Below are 19355 nucleotides of genomic sequence, written 5' to 3' on the forward strand. Positions count from 1 at the left end.
TATTTGAAGCAAAAGTGACATTTTTTTTTAGTTTAATTGAGGGGTTGCAAAAAAGAACCAAAGGAATAATTAAGAAATAGTCGCATTATCTGCAGTGACACAAGCCTAACAAGTAGGGTGAGTGAGTAGGGTTCATGTGTTTTGTGAAGTAAAAAGGATGAGTTTATTAAGTATACAAAATAAATCGTTATGTACAGACAGAATGAAGAATAAATCATTGCAAATGAAGGAAAAACATGTGAAAGGTAATGAATGCCTAAAAGAAAACAGAAAAAAAAACAGCAGTAAATTCTAGTGGTGTAGAATGGATTGATGGATTACTTTATGTTGTATAAAGAAAGCCTAAATATAAACTGAGATGTATAAGATAAACTACAGTGTCACAAATCACAGAATAAAGCAAAACAGTGAGAAACACAGAACAGGGAAGTGAAATAAATATTTGGACAATGACATGAGGAGGTGAAGGCAAACAGATGTGAAGGACAGTGAAAATGATACAGGATTGCACAGCAAGTAGCACAAAAGTACAGTATGGTTGGACACCAACAAAAGTATAGACACTGACATAAAATTTGGCAAAGTGAAAAAAATGGTGAAAAATATGTTATGTTAATATGTGATACAATAATAGTAAACCCAAAGTTAAGTAGAAAGTACTACAAAACTTGGGGGGTGGGGGGCAGAATTAGAGACAGAGAAAAAAGAAAAGAGAAACTTGCAAAAATCTTAATAAGGTAGACTAGACAACCAGCCTGAATTGAATTAAGTTTAACAAAGTCAAACCAATAACGTACAGAAATTACAAAAAACAAACGCTGTGGTTTAAAATAGCAAAAAAGTACTACATTTACATTTAGTCAGTGAGTAATCCAAAATCATTAAACCTTCCTTCACCACAACAACACTTTAAAATGCACCTTTTATGCTGCATATCGATTTTTCTGCTAGGCAAGTAAACACTAGATATGTTAATGCTATAAAATCCTCAACAAGTGGAAATCTGATAGAAGAAAACATTCATACTTTTCCTTAAAATGTAAATTACCAATTGTGAATTTTGTGTAAAGAGAATTTGAGATCAACTTGAAATTTGGTTACCACATTTCATATTCCTGAAGATAAAAAGAAAAACAACCTTGTAATATTTGAAATGTGTACACATTTTTAAATGTACAGTATACTTAATTTTTCTGATGCAAATAACATGTCCTCTTAAAACATATTATATAATTAAAGTACAATCATTTTTCTCCATTATACAAAGATGAAGTGAAAATTATGCTTTGGAAAAGGTGATATTTAATTTTTAAAAAATGAGGTGAATTTATTTGATGAATACTATAATTTCATTCCAATAAAAGCAAACCAGCAATATTATAATAGTGTAGAAAAAGAGGCAATTATGTAATGAATTCATTATATACATAACTATTAAAATTGATGAATTGTGAGTGTTAGTATTAAATTAATATTAATGATTAAAGAAAAAACAAGTAAACTCTTTTACATTTAAAGAATTTCAAAACAAATGCACATTTTCTAATTAAAAAATAACTTCATTTTCAATCTTAAGGCACCTGCAAATTAAAGTTGATTTAACTGAAGACAGAGAAAGGGTTTCCCCAAATAATTTAAATATAGTTACGTTTTTACACATACATTAAAATATAGATAAAACTAATTTCCAATAGAATGCAGTCTAAGACACAAAACAATTGTCAATATTCAACAGTTATTTACCCAAGAAAATGTCCAACAACTGTAAAGTTGAGCAAACGATTTGAAATTTTCTAGCAAAAATTCATTTGCATTAATTGTTGTGATGGTGTGCAGTATTCCCAAGTACTTAATATGTGGGTGAATTTACAGTAGATCTCAGTTCAATTTGTTCTATGAAAATATGAAGTTGACTTATACACTGATTTTCAAAATGATTTTGAAAAACACCTTTATTTCTCATTATTTTGGATAAACTGTTACATGTAGTCTCAAAAAAGGCTTAAACTTACAACTGAAAAAGCTTAGATTTCAGCACAGAAATTGCGTTCCAGATTTCCCTTGTAAAATTACATTGTTTCATCTTTAGATAGATAGATAGATAGACTTTAAGCAGACAAGCAAGGTAACAATTCATTTAAGATACTATACACAGATGGTAACACACAAAGTGGCCACCTTATTACAATTCATACTAATAGAGTACTAAAAAACTGAAAGAAACATACAGTATGAACAAACAATACTAAGTAAAATAGTTACTGCAGATACATAACAATAGATTCTTTTATTCAAGAATATATCCAACGAAAAAAATTTTTCATTTTATATGTTACTGGCAATGTGTACAAAAAAAATGAGTGAAGTCCAACTCTTAATTGATACAAGGTAGCCACATCAGTTGAGCTGATGCAGAGGTAAGGATTGCTGCCTTGTAATCAAGGGTTTGCAGATTCGATCCTGCGTTATCCTCACATTTACTGTTTTGAGTAGTGAGCGGCTATTATTGTTACTATTATATAATAAAAACATATATTTGATTTGAGTCTGTAACAGCAGACGTAAATGTGTTGTACTTGTAAAAGTTACCACTGAAGGGATAAAAGGAGACACACAAATGCAGCTCAGTCATTTCGCCTTAGTGTCTTGTTGAGCAAACAGACACCGCAGTGTCTATGGTGGATATTACTTTTCCTCGAAATATGGACATTTCACATCAACATGTCATTTGATTAATTTTTTTTTTTTTTTTTAATTGAAGAGTCCAAGAACAAAACTGAATTAAAAAATCATTCAAATTCAGTTTTATTCAGGAATCTATGAATAAAACTGAATAAAAAAATCGTTCAAATGACTTGTTGATACTTTTCCTCACACACAGACATTTGTAACACCCTTTAGAAGTATCATAAATTTGCACAAGATGTTACAGACTCGCATCAAATGTGTGTTTTTGTTATACGATAATAATAAGCAGCTCAGTACTCAAAGTGGTAAATGCAAAGCTGATGTGGGATTTGAAATTGTTACCTTCGACATTGCTCAGCGGTAGCTTATCCACCACACCATCTCTGAAGACTGTGTGAGTGCACTGTGACAACTAGTTGAAACAAGATGCGTAATCATGGGGCGGAGTGGTGGCTGTGGGGCGAAGGATTTGCACCGGTATCCCGAAGGTTGCCGGTTCGAATCCCCGTCACTGCCAAAAGAGATCCTACTCTGCTGGGCCCTTGAGCAAGGCCCTTAACCTGTAATTGCTCCAGGGGCGCTGTACAATGGCTGACCCTGCGCTCTGACCCCAAGGGGTATGCGAAAACTAACAAATTCCTAATACAAGAAATTGTATAAGGTGAAATAAACAAAAAAAAAAAAAAAGCACACACATATGTGAATGTCTTTTATTTTGTCCTGACTGATAGTTGGGGGGTCAGCAACATGTCAATTGAGCAATTTCTTTTTCTTCGGCTTAATTCTTGAATAAAAGCATGCTTGTTTTGTTACATCCTTTGTGAAAGTGTTTCTTGGATATTTGGGCTTCACCATCCCACACTTCATGTCAAACTTATATTTTTATTACTAAACCATATCAAAACATTCTGTTTTAGACGTGTTTCAGCATTTCTTACCTCACATTTCCACTGTCATTCTATATTTAAACAGATATTTGTAGACACCGAATACACATGAATTGTATGCATTTCAAATCACGATATTTCATTACCAATGTAATTCCTTATAAACACATTGCCAGGTAAACACTTCAACACAGACTGGAACTGTGAGGATTACAGCAAGGTGATGTCTTCATCTGACTGAATGGGGGGGTGGGGGGTGTGGGGGGGTTTTGGGTATGTAGTAGGCTGCATTCTGCTAATCCGCACATTTGCAAAACAAAAGCAGGCTAACAGCACAGTGATAAGGATCAGCAAGCTTCTTGGCATATGTCAGGAAACTTTAAGGAGATCAGGGACAACAAATAAAATCGTAAGCTTCAGGGATTCTAGTGTTAAAAACATTTTACATAGAAGTGCAAGTCCATTCCAAAATTTGAAATTAGTAGGAAATCATTAAGAAGGATATTAGGAAAGCTAAGAGGCAGTTAGAGATAATATTGCAGATAAGGCGGAAGATGACCCAAACAGATTCTGTCAGTATTTTAGTTGTAAAAGAGCAGTCAAGAAGGAGGTGAAGTATATCAGGAATAGTAAAATGGAATTAAAATATATAGACAGTGAAACAGTGAATGCTCTAAACTTCTGCTTTTCTCAAATCTTCTGTGACACACCATGCAGTGGGAAGGATGGTACCAGACAACACTCTGGGTGTCTTAAAGTTTGGGATTGATTGGGCTCAGAACTGAGAGGTATTAGTCAGGTAGACACAAACACAAAAATATGGTACTGCAAAACAAAAGTGGGTTTTTATTTAAAGATGCGCAAAAAAGGGCTTTTATTACAAGATCCTAACCACAAATGACATACAAAACTGGAAGAAGAATGTCCCAAAATAGTGAAATTGTACAATACTTACAATGTGAATTGTAAGTCCCCAAATGAAAAAGAAACAAAAACAATAAATGTATATAGAGTACAATCCCTCTTAACCGGCCACCTCGGGACTGGACCCACGGCCGGTTGCTGTTTTGGCCGGTTAATCCGACACATACCTATTTTCATGTAGAAAAATATTTCTAAGGTATGTATTATACTTCTTTGATGTTCCTGAATAAACCATACCCACGAGGCTTCATCCACAATTTCGCACACAGGTTTTTTTCTCGTACAACGACTGGACAGTGTGGTGTAGTGGGTCCACAGCTCAAGTCAAAAAGGCCACTTTTTAAAGAAATAAATCGCTGCACTCGTGGCATAGCGAGTATGTGTGGTCGATCGGTTCTCTGGGAATTCATGATGCGGGTGATCCTAGCTTAAGTGCACAGGTGAGGAGTCGTCCATAATTGTCTCCGTGATAAATAGAAGCGTGAGACGGCTAGGGGGAGAACAGGAAAGAACGGGAGGTTATAATAATTATAATTCATTACATTTATATAGAGCGAGCGAGAGCAGATTCGATGGAGCAAAGGCAGGCAGCTGGGAGGTGAACCCCCTGCAGATGAGTGTTTGGCCAACACTTGGTGGGGCTGAAGAAAGCGGTCGCTCCAGCTGAGCAATCATGAAGCTGGAGTGACCAGTATTGAAGACGACAGGCCGTCAAAAGGCAGCGGCAGTTGTGGAGGCTTTGGGCTGGTTTAGCCCCACCGTGGGCGCCCTGGCCACTGTGGAAAGAACCCAAGTCTCGATCTGGATGGAGCATGACGTAGCCAGGGATCGGAGGGCTACTGGACCAGTGTGGAAGGCAGCTGCACCTGCAGGTAGGGCGACTTCCCTGTTGCGAAGCCCGATGGGAGAAGTAGGGGAGCCACCAGGTAGAAAGAAGGCGGCACTGTAGAAAATTCATAAAGGAATATGTAAACAGAAATCACTCTGAAAGTAGGAGCCCTCTCACCTTCCAGGAAAGAAGGAAGTGTATACATATAATATAAAGAAGAAATTTTTTTTAAATTTTAACACGCCGGTTAATGCGAGGCCAGTTAAGAGGGACTGTACTGTACGCAAAACATTGGTATTCTTCCTAAATAAAAATGAAGTCAGGAAGAAAAAAGACTAACACAGTCCTTCCAATAATACAACCCACAAGTGCTGGCCTTTATACCGGTTCATTCCGAAAACCATTTATTTTTTTTTATGATATGGATTTTTCTTATACCGCAACACCGGTTTAAATTGCCTAAACGACGTTCGGAACGTGGCGCAGCGGGAAACTGTTCAAGTGGGGACCTTTTTCACTGCTACACCGCTAAACACAGATTTGTTGCACTAGGGCTCTTTTTCACTGGTACACCACCAAATAGTGGGCAGTAGCATAGGTATGCCGTGCGGTGAAAATGGACAGAGACGAAAAAAAGCAGTCACATCTGTCGCCTGGAGATGCTTTAGTTTTAAAAGTTCAGATGTGTAAATACTGTTTCTATAATACTGTTTCTGGATAATACTGCAAGCCAAGTTGTACTTGTTTTATTTGTTTTCAATACAGTGTAATGTACCTGGGTACTGTGTAATAGTGTAACGACATTTTGACTTTATTATCGATATTTCCACTTTAATCTTGACGCTTATGACGAGAATATATTCTTTTGACTTTACTCTCGTAATTTGTCATTAAAGTAGAACATCATAAACTAAACTTCATCATAAAATGAATATTTAATTTACTAGATTTTCTCAAACCCCGTCATAAGTTATATAGCACATTAAATACTTTGTGTTAAGTGATTCGTTCAGAGATGGGAGCAACTCTGAATGGATGGCATAATTGAACATGTATAACGAAGATATTTTTAAAGTTCTGAACACTCCGTGGGCTAAGTTTATAACTAGTTTTAATTTCACAAAGACGTTTATCGTGTGGTGATTGGTTATGTGGTTATGTGGTGAAAGAAAAAGGAAGGATAGGAACTGGGGTTTTGGTAGCCTACATCAGATAGAGACAGCATGCATGCAATAAAGATAAAGAACATGCATTGAATTCTGTGTTCGTGTCTCCAACCAGCAGATCACAAACCCAACATTTACACAATATTTAAGTTAAACCTGTGCGATAGCCATTCATACATCCAGTTTTTTGGAGCCTCGTCACACCTGCCATAAAGTTCTCTACACTGAACATACACCTGGGGACCCCTTACTGCGAGGGAGCAGCACTACCGCCTCACTACCATGCATGTGTAATACCTGCTTTAATGCATTTCATGATGAAAATGATATCAAGTATTTATCTTAGCATTCTAAATTTTCAGAAAGCAGGAATATCATGAAGTGAATGGATTCTGTATGGTGATCGCTTAAGAAGCGTAATGATTAACCACTGGGTCGGGGAACGTAACACAAAGCATTTAATGTGCTGCATTAATTTATGACGGGGTAAATTAAGTAATTGATTAAACATTGATTTTAGGAAGAAGTTTAGTTTACAACATTCTACTTTAATTATGAAGTAAACTATGAGAATAAAGTGGAAATGTCGACTTTAATCTCAACATAAACGGCGAGAATAAAGTGGAAATGTTGACTTTGTTCTCGACATGTAGTTTGTTTTTTTCTTCCCAGTATAGCTTAGCTTGAAGCAAGGTCCATATTAATGCAGTTTGCCTAAATGATGGTTCAGCTGGTAAAGATGTCATCACCAAGTTGCACTTGTTGTATTTTATTTTAATTTGGTGAATACTGTGTAATGTACCTGGGCTTGAAGTCTTGAAGTAATAGTGCAACTATCAGCAATAATACTATTATTTATTTTATTGTTATTATTTATTAGTTTAAATATTATGCAGTTTAATGATGATAAAGTTGTTTAAAAAGTCACTTTAACGTGTCAGTGGACAGAGATTGTTAACATTAACACAAAGTGTAGTTGGTTTACAAAAAATATTTACTATTTATTCCTTTTCTAAGACATATTCGGTGCAATACAATTTTTGACAAGCACTTCTGGATATTTTACTAAGTCTAAATGTCTCTTTGTATGGTTGAAAATATGTTGTCAAAATTATAGTTTGTTTTTGGAATTTGTTCAATAAAAAGGTTCTATATTTTGACTGCATCTGTCATGCAATGTGATACCTTCTCCATTAGTGCCACCCCCTTGAAAACTATCACTTTATGGGGCAATGCAAAACTGTATTAATACCTGTGTGCACATTAAAATGTTTTTTTTTGTACAATATACAATACTCTTGACAGTGGAATAGGTTATTCATGCATGGGGAAAAAAATACCGTCGAATACCGTGAAACCGGGATAATTTAGAAAAATACTGTGATATAGAATTTTGGTCATACCGCACACCCCTGCAACCCACAAAAAATATTTAGAGAGCGCAAAATCAGTGCATATACAAAAAGAACACCACAAACCCAATTTACATAAATATTTCCATCAAAACTGAGTATACTATACCTAGATATTTACATCTTTATATACAAAAAGAAAATATATACAAAGTAAGGCATAGGCCACTGTGCTTGATGTACTATTAAGATTAGCTACACCAATCTCTCACCACCATGACAAGAGACAAACCCTGCAGGCAGAAAGTACCTTCCATATTGGGGAGCATTACTTCCAACCAATCCTACATCACGACGCTCCCTTGCTCCAATTGTGGCTGATGCCGACATGTTCCAATTCTGTGCTATGCCCTACCCCTGAAGGCGTGCATTATATTACACGGTGGACTCAGAAGTGCCAGCACACCCACGACATGCTTCAACTGGACAAGCGTATACATTCTCTGGACTTACTATATTAAGTTGCGTTTTTGTAACTTTATCTCGGGAACCCCTTCTGAAATAATGCATGCATAACCCTAATGCACCACACTTATTAATTTGCAGTGGCAAATCTAATGGCTATGAGGACACTTATGAATTCACACATGAATTCCAGTATGCCTTTCCCAAACCCACACATGCCCCTCCATCGACGTCACAAAGCACAGTCCTGCCAGAGCAAAATTAAAATATTTGCGGAAACAAATCACATTGAGCCCACGGCAGGATGAATTTAGGCTATTCTGAGTGGGAAGGCATAACTAATAAAATGGCCACCTCGTGTAAGTTTCTGCTGCATATACAATTAAAATTATAAAAACTATCGTCTCTTACATATGGTTAATTTAAATTATATTTCAAAAACAATTAACAAACCTTATTCAGCTGGCATTAATTAGTCACAATCTATATTAATATAACAATTATGTAAATGTTTACAAACTGAATAAACAGGGTAGGACTTAATTAATAAGACAACCATACAGACAAAAGGCAGTATCTGTCAATACCAATAATCACAACTTACTTTCTCTAATGTATCAATCCGTTGCTTCAAAAGTCTATTTTCAGTACGTAGCCTCTTTAAGAAAAAAGAAATATTTATTAGTTCATCAAGTGAAAGTCATGTTTCAAATATAAATCAACCTTCATTAGAAAAATTTTCTCAACTACAATAATTTATGTATTCACCTTCAAATACCTAAATCATGGAATCAACTGCAATATTTTTATACTACTTATAAAAAAATGACCAATTTTGTTGTTTTCTCCAACTTAACTGGAGTTTTTATTTTTTATGTCTATCCTGGTCACCTGACCTTATTACCAGAATGTCTATATTTAAGGACTCTACGTCTCATTATTTAACCACTTATGTAAGTGTGCATTACTTATTTTTTGAATACTAGATATGCATCAATGTTTTTACCGACGTTTAATTTGTTTTTCTTTGCATACAGCTACTTCTTTGACAAGTACTTTTAACTACATTATTTTTATGAAAATGTACTATACATTTAAATGTTATGAATTATTCTGGTAGGTAATTTCTTCTAACTTTATTAGAAACCCAACCCACACAGAATGTACTAAATATATACTGTTTATACTATCATTTCTAGCAAAGTGTTACTAATAAGGTAGACTTTCTCTGCATTAATACAGTATATTGAAATAGTAAATTGTTACGTGAAGTTGACCCAGGAGGTTAAATTTGCTCCTAACTGCTGTGTCTAAGTCTGGGCAATTGAGAAGTACCTCAACCACCTCACCCTGTACAATGTACATAATGAGGTGCAAAAAGAGACATCAAATGTACGAAAACACCCAAGTTTTAATAATCTAATTAGTTGACATTTAATGACATTGCTGAAACTTATATACATGGGAAAATAATAGGTATATGGCATTATCATAGTGGAGAACTCTAACTCACCATGTAACTTATTATAAATGTTAACAGGAAACATATACTTACCAGGCTTGCACTAAATGCATTATAATAACAATATCTCTTTGTATAATTTATTTAAAAAGAAACTATATATAACTTTAATCAGTGAAATACTGCAATTAGAAGAAAGGTCAAAAAGAAAAACATTTAATGTAATAAAATGTGCAATGAAATCTTTATAAAATTGCCTATACCAGCTTGTAAATGCAAGGATTATAAAAAATATGCAACTTGCCTTGATTTCAACTTGTTCTTCCATTTCTTTTGATTTAATGCTAGTATATTCTTTCTCTAACCTAAAAAACCAAAACAAAAGGAAAATTGGAAGCAATAGGGAAAAAAGTTTGCCAAATGCATGGTAAAGTTAGTAAAATTACAAGTACACAACCACAAGTACTCACTTTTTCATCTTTTTTGCATTATATTTGACTTGATATGCAGCTTGGATCACTTTGTCAGGACTATTGTCCAACTGTTGAGGAATGACCTTTTGAAAATGCTATAGCAGAGAGAGAGAGAGGATGTTTATAAGTACATCCACTGAAAATTTAGATAAAATTAACACTTGAAGAAATGAAGATCTGATTCTCATTTCGGAACTAGAAATAATTAAGATCATTTTATGATGTAACACTGTAAAAACAAACTTTGTAAATATTAAATTAATAAATAAAAAAGATAGCTACCATGAATTTAGTATCTGCAACACCTGCAGACTTTTCCAATAATTCAAAATTTAATAGTACTGCATTATATCTACTTGAGGGAAATCCTGAAATTTTTTCTCACTTTACTTCAAGATTCAATAACACCATTTTGTTGCTTAAAATCCATCCTCTGAGAGACATCTGTTTGAATATTAGGATATTAAAAAGAAAAAAAAAAGTCTACAATTAAATAAACTTTCTTTATAAGTCTGAATAATTGCCATCACTCCAAAGCGCTTTGTAATAATGGTTTTGCACAACTGTTTACTTATTTGTATGAGCTACAAAATAACAGGCTCAGCGACTTGTTCAAGATAATGAAGTGGTCAATGGAGAAATCAATGGGGATTACAGTAAAATGCTGTAACCAGTAGGTCTCATTGCGTTTACTGTCTAATGTGACTGCTCCCTTGCCAAACTTGGCTTGTGAACAGCCATTTATCAGGTGAGGGGAATCCATCATTTTCTATCTAAAATCTTTGCATTCTACACTTTTTCCTGGGATAAACGTAAAACTATACATGGTATTACAAGGTTAATTATTTCAGTCGAGGGAAATCAATATTTCCTACTCCCTCCCCTGTACAAGGATTTCATGTGAAATGAAATTCAAGAAAAAATTTAAAATTACCTATAGATTATGTAGACAGTGTTCATCATGGTTGTGTGATCCTTACATAATAATCAATTGCCTTAATTCTGTCTCTTTAAATCTAATTCAATGTCAAATGTACATTTGCCTCAAATAAAGCTCAAGGGTTTCATTTTCTTCCAATTTCCATTAAAATCATTTTAAACAGATAGTGTGTGTGTTATATGTGAGTTAAGCATATAAGTGATATTAAAAGAGTGAAACCCAGGACATAGGTTTTTATACAGCGCTGCAATAAAAATGTAATCTGTATCCCGCCGCATTCCAGATAGTAAACTTTGTTTCACTTTCATTATTCATTTTAATACTACATCATTCCTGATATTTTGCCTTATCATTTTAACTGTGCCTTTCACAATTATCACATAATCCCAATCCAAAAAAAAAAACCACACCTTTATATTGTACACTTTCCAGAAATTGCTTAAATACTTTGGCTGGAAATTCTCTACTAGGGTTGCACACTATACCGGTACCGGAAAAGTAGTGAGACACACAAAATTTAAAATGTTATAGTTTCCTAGCATTTGGGAATTTTCAGTACCAGAAGTAAAACGTCATCTTTCCACTGAAACCACTTGCCTGATACTAGGTGGAGTAGCTGGGAGAAAACATGCTTAGAATTGTGGCCAACATTACCCAACCAAATGCTTTGACATGATCAGACTTTACATGGGACAGCCAAACAACAAAAACCCTGTATTGCTTCATCATTATCAAACAATAGAGACTTTATGGGACACACACTGCCCTACTACTTCAATTCAAGCTTTATGCTATCAAGAATGTAGTTACGCATTATTTGGTTTTGAAAAATTTTGATAACATTACTGAGATCTGAAGGCTGGTATCAACATTAAAGTCAAAATTTAGTACTGATCCAACACTACTCTCTACCTTCACATACTTTACTGTAACAAGATAAATTTAAAAAAAGACCATACAAAAGTCTTAAAGATTCTTTACTAACCAATTATTAAAAGAAAGATCAATTCTAATACTACTGCAGTTAACAAGGGCATGTATAAGAAATTCAAGACTTACCTGTAACATTCCTTCCATGTCAAGCTGCATTAGTTCAGTTTGATTCATTTGTAGAATAGCTAACCCTACTCTAAACACAATTTCTAAACCCTAAAAGCAGAAAGAAAACACATTACTTTTATTATACACAACACTTTAATAATTCAAATATACCGGTAGATTTATTTTTAGCTTGTAATAATTTGTTTTCACACGGTGTAAAGTAAGAAATTAATTAAAATTGTTTTGTTTTTTTTAAAAAACAAAAATAATTGTCCTAAGCATGGTATTGCATGTTTAATGGTTCTGTCTTTGTCTGTTTGTGGGTTCTAGGTAACGCCAAAACAGAGTTATTGAAAAAGTTAAACATGATTTATTCAGTAAAACACTAAAACAAGCTGATTAGTCAATCATTATATCAATTGAAAAGTATCAAAAAAAAACATTGGCAGATATCATTCTTGGTCTGCAACTTAAACACTAATAAAAGCATTTCACATTTGCTACTCTGTCATGTTCTGTGGCATATCTTTAATGTGGAGGGTTATCATATATAACTAATAAGTAAATTTGTTTGAACATGTCATCTTTAGAAGGAAACATATACAGTTGCATGCAAACGTTTGGCCCACTGTGGCCAAATCACATATTTTGTTGAAATTAGAAGAAAGAAAAAAAAGTGCAAAAAGAAAACAACTGTAAAAGCAAACAGCCTAAACAATGGCATCTTTATGAAAGTGTTATTGAACAATTACTGTGCGATTTATCAGATGAAGTGCAAAAACAATGCAATTGTGGCATTTGCAAAAGTTTGGGCACCATTTTAGTTGTATAGTCTCAGACCTCATTACGTAATTAGTCTGGTCCAGCTTACCTCATTGGGCGTTAGTCTGGTCAAGAACTGTAATTAGGACTTGTCGGCTGATAATTCCAGAGCCAAATATTTTTTTTCCCTTCTTAGATACTGTACAAAACTCAACAACCATGGGCTCTTAGAAGGACCAGAAAATTAAACTAATTGAGGCCTCCAAAGGCAAGGTTATAAATAGACACCAAAGCAATTGAAGATGTGAGTTCCAAAATCTGTTAATTACACCTTTTGGTAAAATTTAGTGATCACGTGATTGTGACTTTTCATGCAGTTGGTCATGCGCCAAAAATATGTTTGAGCTTCAGAACCTGCTAATTGCAACAGTGTAGCGCTATAGTTTTAGGGATTTAAGTTTCAAAATCTGCTTACGGACCCAGATTTTCCTATTTATCTCCAAAATTTATCTTTTGTACTTAGCTGATTTTAGAACTGAGCTCTTCAATTCCACCTAGCAAGTTCCATAGTAAGATATGTCATTAACAAGTGGCAGTTAAGGGGAACTGTGATAATCAAGACACGGTCTAGAAGACCAAGAAAACTAATAGATATAACAGCTTATATGCTGTGCAAGAAGGTAAAAAAAAATCCAAATATGACTGCAAGCAACCAACAGGCAGGTTTAGCTGAGAAAGGAGTGATGGTGCTACCCTACATTACATAAACATACATGGTCATTACAGAGGAGTAAACAGAAAGAAACCTCATTAAAAAAAAAATGGTTTGAAATACCGGTATGTAAAACAGCATTTGCATTAAAATGAGGCATTTCTGGAACCAAGTCTGCAGTTGACCAAGCTAAAACTCTTTGGCCATACTAATCATAAAAGGTTTGTTTGGTGAAAAACAGGAGCAGAATTTAAAGAAACAACATGTTAGCAACCATTACTACAGGGATGGATCTCTCATGTTTTGAGGTTGTGTTGCAGCTAGTGGCATAGGAAATATTGTGCAAGTACATGACAGAATAGATTCCACTAAATATCAACAAATCCTTATGGAGAATGTTAGACAATGCATTAGGAAAATGAAGACAAAAAGTCATAGCTTCTACTAGAAGACAACAATCCTAAACACACTTCAAAATCTGCTCTGAAGAACATCAAAATACAAGTTGAAGTTTTGGAATGGCCCTCACATTTCCCAGACTTGAACATCATTCATTGTCTATGGGTAAATCTTTAACACGCTGTGAACACCCAAGAGTATCTCATACCTGGAAGCAATCTGCAAGGAAAAATGAATTTTTGTTTTGGCAAATTTTCCCCATGACTAATAGCTGGCTATAAAAATATTTTCAAACTGTAATTTATGCCAAAGGTGGTGTTACTTAGAAATGGTCCCCAAGCTTTTTCAAATGCAACACTTACTCTTGAGGTTTTCCTCAATTTTTTACTTCATATGTCAATAAAATGTGTAATTTAGCCACTGGTGTTCATACTTTGGCAAGGAGTTGTTGGGAGTTAGTGAAAGACATAAACAAAATCTGCTATAGCAAAATCTCTTCTGCTTTTCAAGCTCACTGCTATTTTGCTGGTAGCTCTTTAAGCACTCTTCTATAAGACATATGAAGCTTTACATTAAGTGCTTTGCTGAAGAGATATGAAATATTGTGATAGTCCTCCAGGACCCAACTTAACTCCTTGCAAATAGCATGAAAATAACTCAAGTCTTTACACAAACTGTCTTAATTACTAAGAAACTGGAACAGACTCCTATGCTATATTACTATGAAACTGCTATTGCCACAGACAATTCAAAAAGAGCCTGGTTTTAAAAAGGCAGATTTTAAAGTACTGTAATAAAATTACAAATAAAAAAAAAATGAAGAAAAATGGATATCAGGTAATTACTTGCAACTGTCAAAGATGAGAATGAAAATAGGGCTGTGCAATGTAATTCATAATTCACACCATAATTTTTAAAACATCGAACTAAAGAAAGCTCAGGATGCACAACAGAAAGAATAGAAAAGAAAAAACAGGATGGTGAGCTGCGAGCACCAAAGTAGGCAGTGTGTAATAAACATATCTTCGCTCTTCTTATTCAAACATTGTGCACGACGTGCTGATTAGACTGCATCTTCTCAGTGACAGTGTGCACTCCTGCTGCTTGATGAGAAATGTACTTCCCTCATCAGTAGATGTTCATGTTTATACACCATTCTTCCTGTCCCAATGCCATGAATTTAACTGGTCGCTTAGCAGCATAGTATCTCGATTATTTTTACAAGAACAAACAAATTCAAAAGTGCTCAAATTGCTGGCTCATCACTAGTAGGTTCAAAGTAGCCCAGGCAGGACCCCACATTATCATAGTCTATGTTCTGGGGCCTGTTACATATTCTTGCAAACAAAATATGACTCATCAAGAAAGAGAAGTCATTCCGGGGTGAAAGAGCCATGATCACTGACCACTGCTTCAGTCCTAAAAAGAAACCAGCAGCATCTAATTGAAACAATGCAATTTTAAAAAAAATGACTGTGGATCAGCAACTGAGACAGTCACATCATATCCAAGTCATTTGTTATCATGTACCACTGCTGAAGGATAAACTAAGGTGATGGTTGCAAACAAACACAAAAATGATAAACAACCAAAAATATGTGGATTTATCAGAACTTTCAAACATAATGACATATTTCTGTAGCAAATTTTTGATTGAATTTACACATTTGGCTGCCCCTCAGATTTGGGAGTCACAAAATCTGACTCAATCTTGTCTATCATGAAGGAGAGAAAGAATTACCAGCAGTAGAATCTCAAGTACCAGAATAGTCAAAAAGGCTGCAGCAAGTGGGGGTGGGGGGAGAGAGAAGAAGAAAAAAAAAAAAAAAAAAAAAAAAAATCACACAGGCTAACCAATATAGCTGGCCTGTTTTTTTTTCCCTCCAAAAAATCATACTAGGTTCTGAGGTCTGTAACATGTACATTATTTCTTTGGTTTCTATTTTCCAAAAACATTCATTTGGATGTTAGTGATGCAACTTTATATTCCAGTGCCTCAGTCTTATTTTCATGGTGGTTCACTATATTAATGAATGCTACAAGCTACTTTGTGATCCTCAACTCTTCTGTGTGACAACCTCTACTATTGTTAAGCTATAAGGAGTCTTTCATGAGAAGCTTATCCAACACAAATTTATATCCTCACTGAAGGTGACAATGTTAGCCTTGCCAACAGCTTAATCCAAATAGGCCATGGTGTGAGCAGCTTCTTTACATTAGGCTGGAAATCTCAGAGTAATATTTTCTGGCAGTTATCGCTGGAACCTCTCAGGAAAGGTGAATAAAACTATTTTTGTGGTGGGTCTTGAGAAAATATACAGAAAAGGTGGGGAAAGTAAATTGTCCCAGAGGCCTCCTTTAATGTGCATCCAAGTGATTTTCAGTTTAAAAAAAGGTTTGAAAAGATCCTTAAGAAGTGAATTATGTATTATTTTAAATTTTTTTTTTTTACAATTTTAAGCATTGGAAAATGTCCATTCGTCAGCTGAGTAATGTTAGGCAGGTTTGAACTTATCCAGTTCAACAAATAATATACACAGCCACTGAGCACATATGTATAAGAGGACAACATGTGTTACCTTATTTAACTTGATGACCACCTGCTAACAGCTGCATTACAAAATCTAAGTAATAGTTTAAAAAAAAAAAAATGCAATTACTAGAAAAAACAACTTCAGAAAAATCTGTAATACACACAATTAAAAAATTTTTTAAAAAGCAGCTACCAAATAAACTTTGGAAAATGGATCTTAAAACAGATTCCTGTTTTTATTTAAACATTTTGAATGGGGCTGAAAAATTGTCCTTTATCACACAAGTTCCTCAACACACGGCATGCTGGAAACCTCTTCCAGCCATAAACCGTAAATAAGTAGACACTTAACTAACATCTGCTGATGTTTTCATGTCTACTTTTTCTGATAGTGCCACTACTTAATATATCCAGCTAATATGCTGAATAATTTATGTATGCAAATGAATTATGGAGACATTAGAGACTGCAAAATCTGGCAAATCTACTGACAGATGAATAAAAAAATTCATACTCAAACCTAAAATTTGACATGCTTAGGTTACATGTTGGCAAACCCAAAGTTAATACCCTTAAAATAAAAGGCAAGTAAGTAGTGAGTAGGGCTTTTTGTTCCCTATCCAGGATTTGTGTGCAATCAGTGCCACAGCTCTGTAAAGTCACAACACCTAACCAAAAATTATGAGCTAAAAGAATTTCATGTATTATGTAACATTCTTCAACTACTGCTTTAATAAACATAGCAAAATAATGTTTAATTCATGTGATAGGAATTTATGGTAATATTCATTAATTATCAGAATTAAATATAGTATAGTATAGTAAAAAATTGAAATATTTGAAATTGACATTTTTTTATATTGGTGGATCTTGCGTGAACACTATGGAAAAATATGAATGATTTAATGCCATTCACTTTTTATACTTTTTCATATGACATTATAAAGAATATAGAGTTAATATTTAACTTCCTCTTAAATTATGTTGCCCTTGAATAAAACCTGCTTGCAAATTAGTACTATGCTTATAGGAATCTTCTACCTTTAAAACATATGACAGAACAAAATTCAAGGTTAAAACATAACAGAAAAAATACACTTTTGTAAGTTCTGAATTATATTTTAATGTTACCTTAATTCAATTTTTTTTTTTCAAACTTGGAGTCAAACTGTAAATCACCTGCTGGTTGGTATATTCTTAAGTGTACATTTTTAGACTGCCTAATTTATATAAACGTTTTTTATAAATGTTTTGTCTGTGATGGAATATGAAGGCATTAGCGCAAATGAGTACCACAGTAAACAGAAATTATATACCGTATTTTTTGCACCATAAGACGCACCTGACCATTAGACGCACCTAGGTTTAGAGGAGGAAAACAAGAAAAAAAATATTCTGAACCAAATGGTGTACTAATATGTTTAATAAAATATAGCAGAATAATATTTCAACCATGTAAATTCAACAGCGGTATTAAGAAACATCATCACTGTCATTAACAAATAAGGAGAGACTTTAAGGTTCAAGCACTCTTCTAGTTTTATGGAAACCCCAAGAACTCCTCATCACTAGTGTCAGAATTTATGAAGCTCAATTGCTCACAATCACTTTGCAGGAGCACATACCTATCATCACATGGCATAACCTGTCCAAAGCCACCAGGGGACAAAGCACGTTTGGACCAATGCTCCCTGAAGTTATATTGCCAGTCTAGTCCCATCTATATTTGTAATGCCACAAAGCCCTTCATCTCGTGTTTTGTTGTGGGTTTCCAGTTTGAAAAACGAGAATGTGGTGCAAGCACAGCCCTCGATTCAAAAAATTGCTCTGCATACCTGTTTGTCTCGTCTGACAGTAGCTGAAAGGCAGCTTCAGGAAAGAACAGCCCGAAGTAGTCCAGCGGCTGGTAATCTGTCGAGTCCAACAGCAAGCCATACTGTCTTGTGAAGTCCGGTAGCCAGTTTGGCTCCCAAGGATCAATGTCTAGGTATTACTCCCACACGAACCTTGCCATAGGTGCATCAGCTGCACGAATATGCTCAGCTGGGGCGGCATCGGCTGGTGTCCCGATCAGCTGATGCCAGTTCCTTACTCTCTTGTTCGATCTCCTGATCACTCTCAACAAAATCAGATTCTGAAAAATCAGAGTCCGACTTAGTGATAATGCGCAAAACATCGTCTGCTGAGTATTTTGTTTTCTGCACTCGCTTTGCTCCCTCGTGAGATGTCGATGCCATCTTGCCTTTGCTTAGATTTGTTTACATTTCGCACAGATGGAATGCCTGTAACGTAACAGTGAGTTTTATCGCCCTCTACCCCTGGATGTCGACTTTTGTCAGGTACTACACATCATGGTCTGTGACGCAATATTTGCTCCATAAGACGCACTGACATTTCCAATCTTCTTTTGGGGAAAAAAAGTGTGTCTTATGGTGTGAAAAATACGGTAGTTATTGACTTCAATTGGCTGTTTGTTTTTATACAATACAACTTTCAATTTTGGAGGTCATTACAACTGCTTAGCTAAAATATTTTTTATAGGCATAGTAATTTTTTTAACAGGGTGACAATGACCCTAAGCGGGTAAGAATAAAGTTCAATACCTTCACAATTACACCACAATGTCCATATATGAGTAAGTGAATTAAATACGCATTAAATCCATAAACCAACCAGTTGTGCAGCTACCTCACACTTCTTTTAGCTTTGGTTGACTTTTAAA

The 19355-nt window shown here is 34.8% G+C and overlaps 1 protein-coding gene across 6 annotated transcripts in view; it reads right to left on the reverse strand.

The window, feature by feature from the left end:
- The window catches only part of evi5a (ecotropic viral integration site 5a), a 251136-nt gene that overhangs the window by 99068 nt on the left and 132713 nt on the right, over window positions 1-19355 (reverse strand). For 5 of the 6 annotated variants that reach the window (XM_051932794.1, XM_051932792.1, XM_028811443.2 and 2 more), the window contains 4 exons: window positions 12246-12335; window positions 10244-10341; window positions 10078-10138; window positions 8916-8969 (listed from right to left, as the gene is read on the reverse strand). In XM_051932794.1, coding sequence (XP_051788754.1) covers window positions 8916-8969; window positions 10078-10138; window positions 10244-10341; window positions 12246-12335 — 303 coding nt within the window. The remainder of the gene's footprint in view (window positions 1-8915; window positions 8970-10077; window positions 10139-10243; window positions 10342-12245; window positions 12336-19355) is intronic. The other variant, XM_051932791.1, reaches the window with a different exon arrangement.

This window comes from Erpetoichthys calabaricus, chromosome 10 (genome assembly GCF_900747795.2).
Source record: "Erpetoichthys calabaricus chromosome 10, fErpCal1.3, whole genome shotgun sequence".
NCBI classification, from domain to species: domain Eukaryota; kingdom Metazoa; phylum Chordata; class Cladistia; order Polypteriformes; family Polypteridae; genus Erpetoichthys; species Erpetoichthys calabaricus.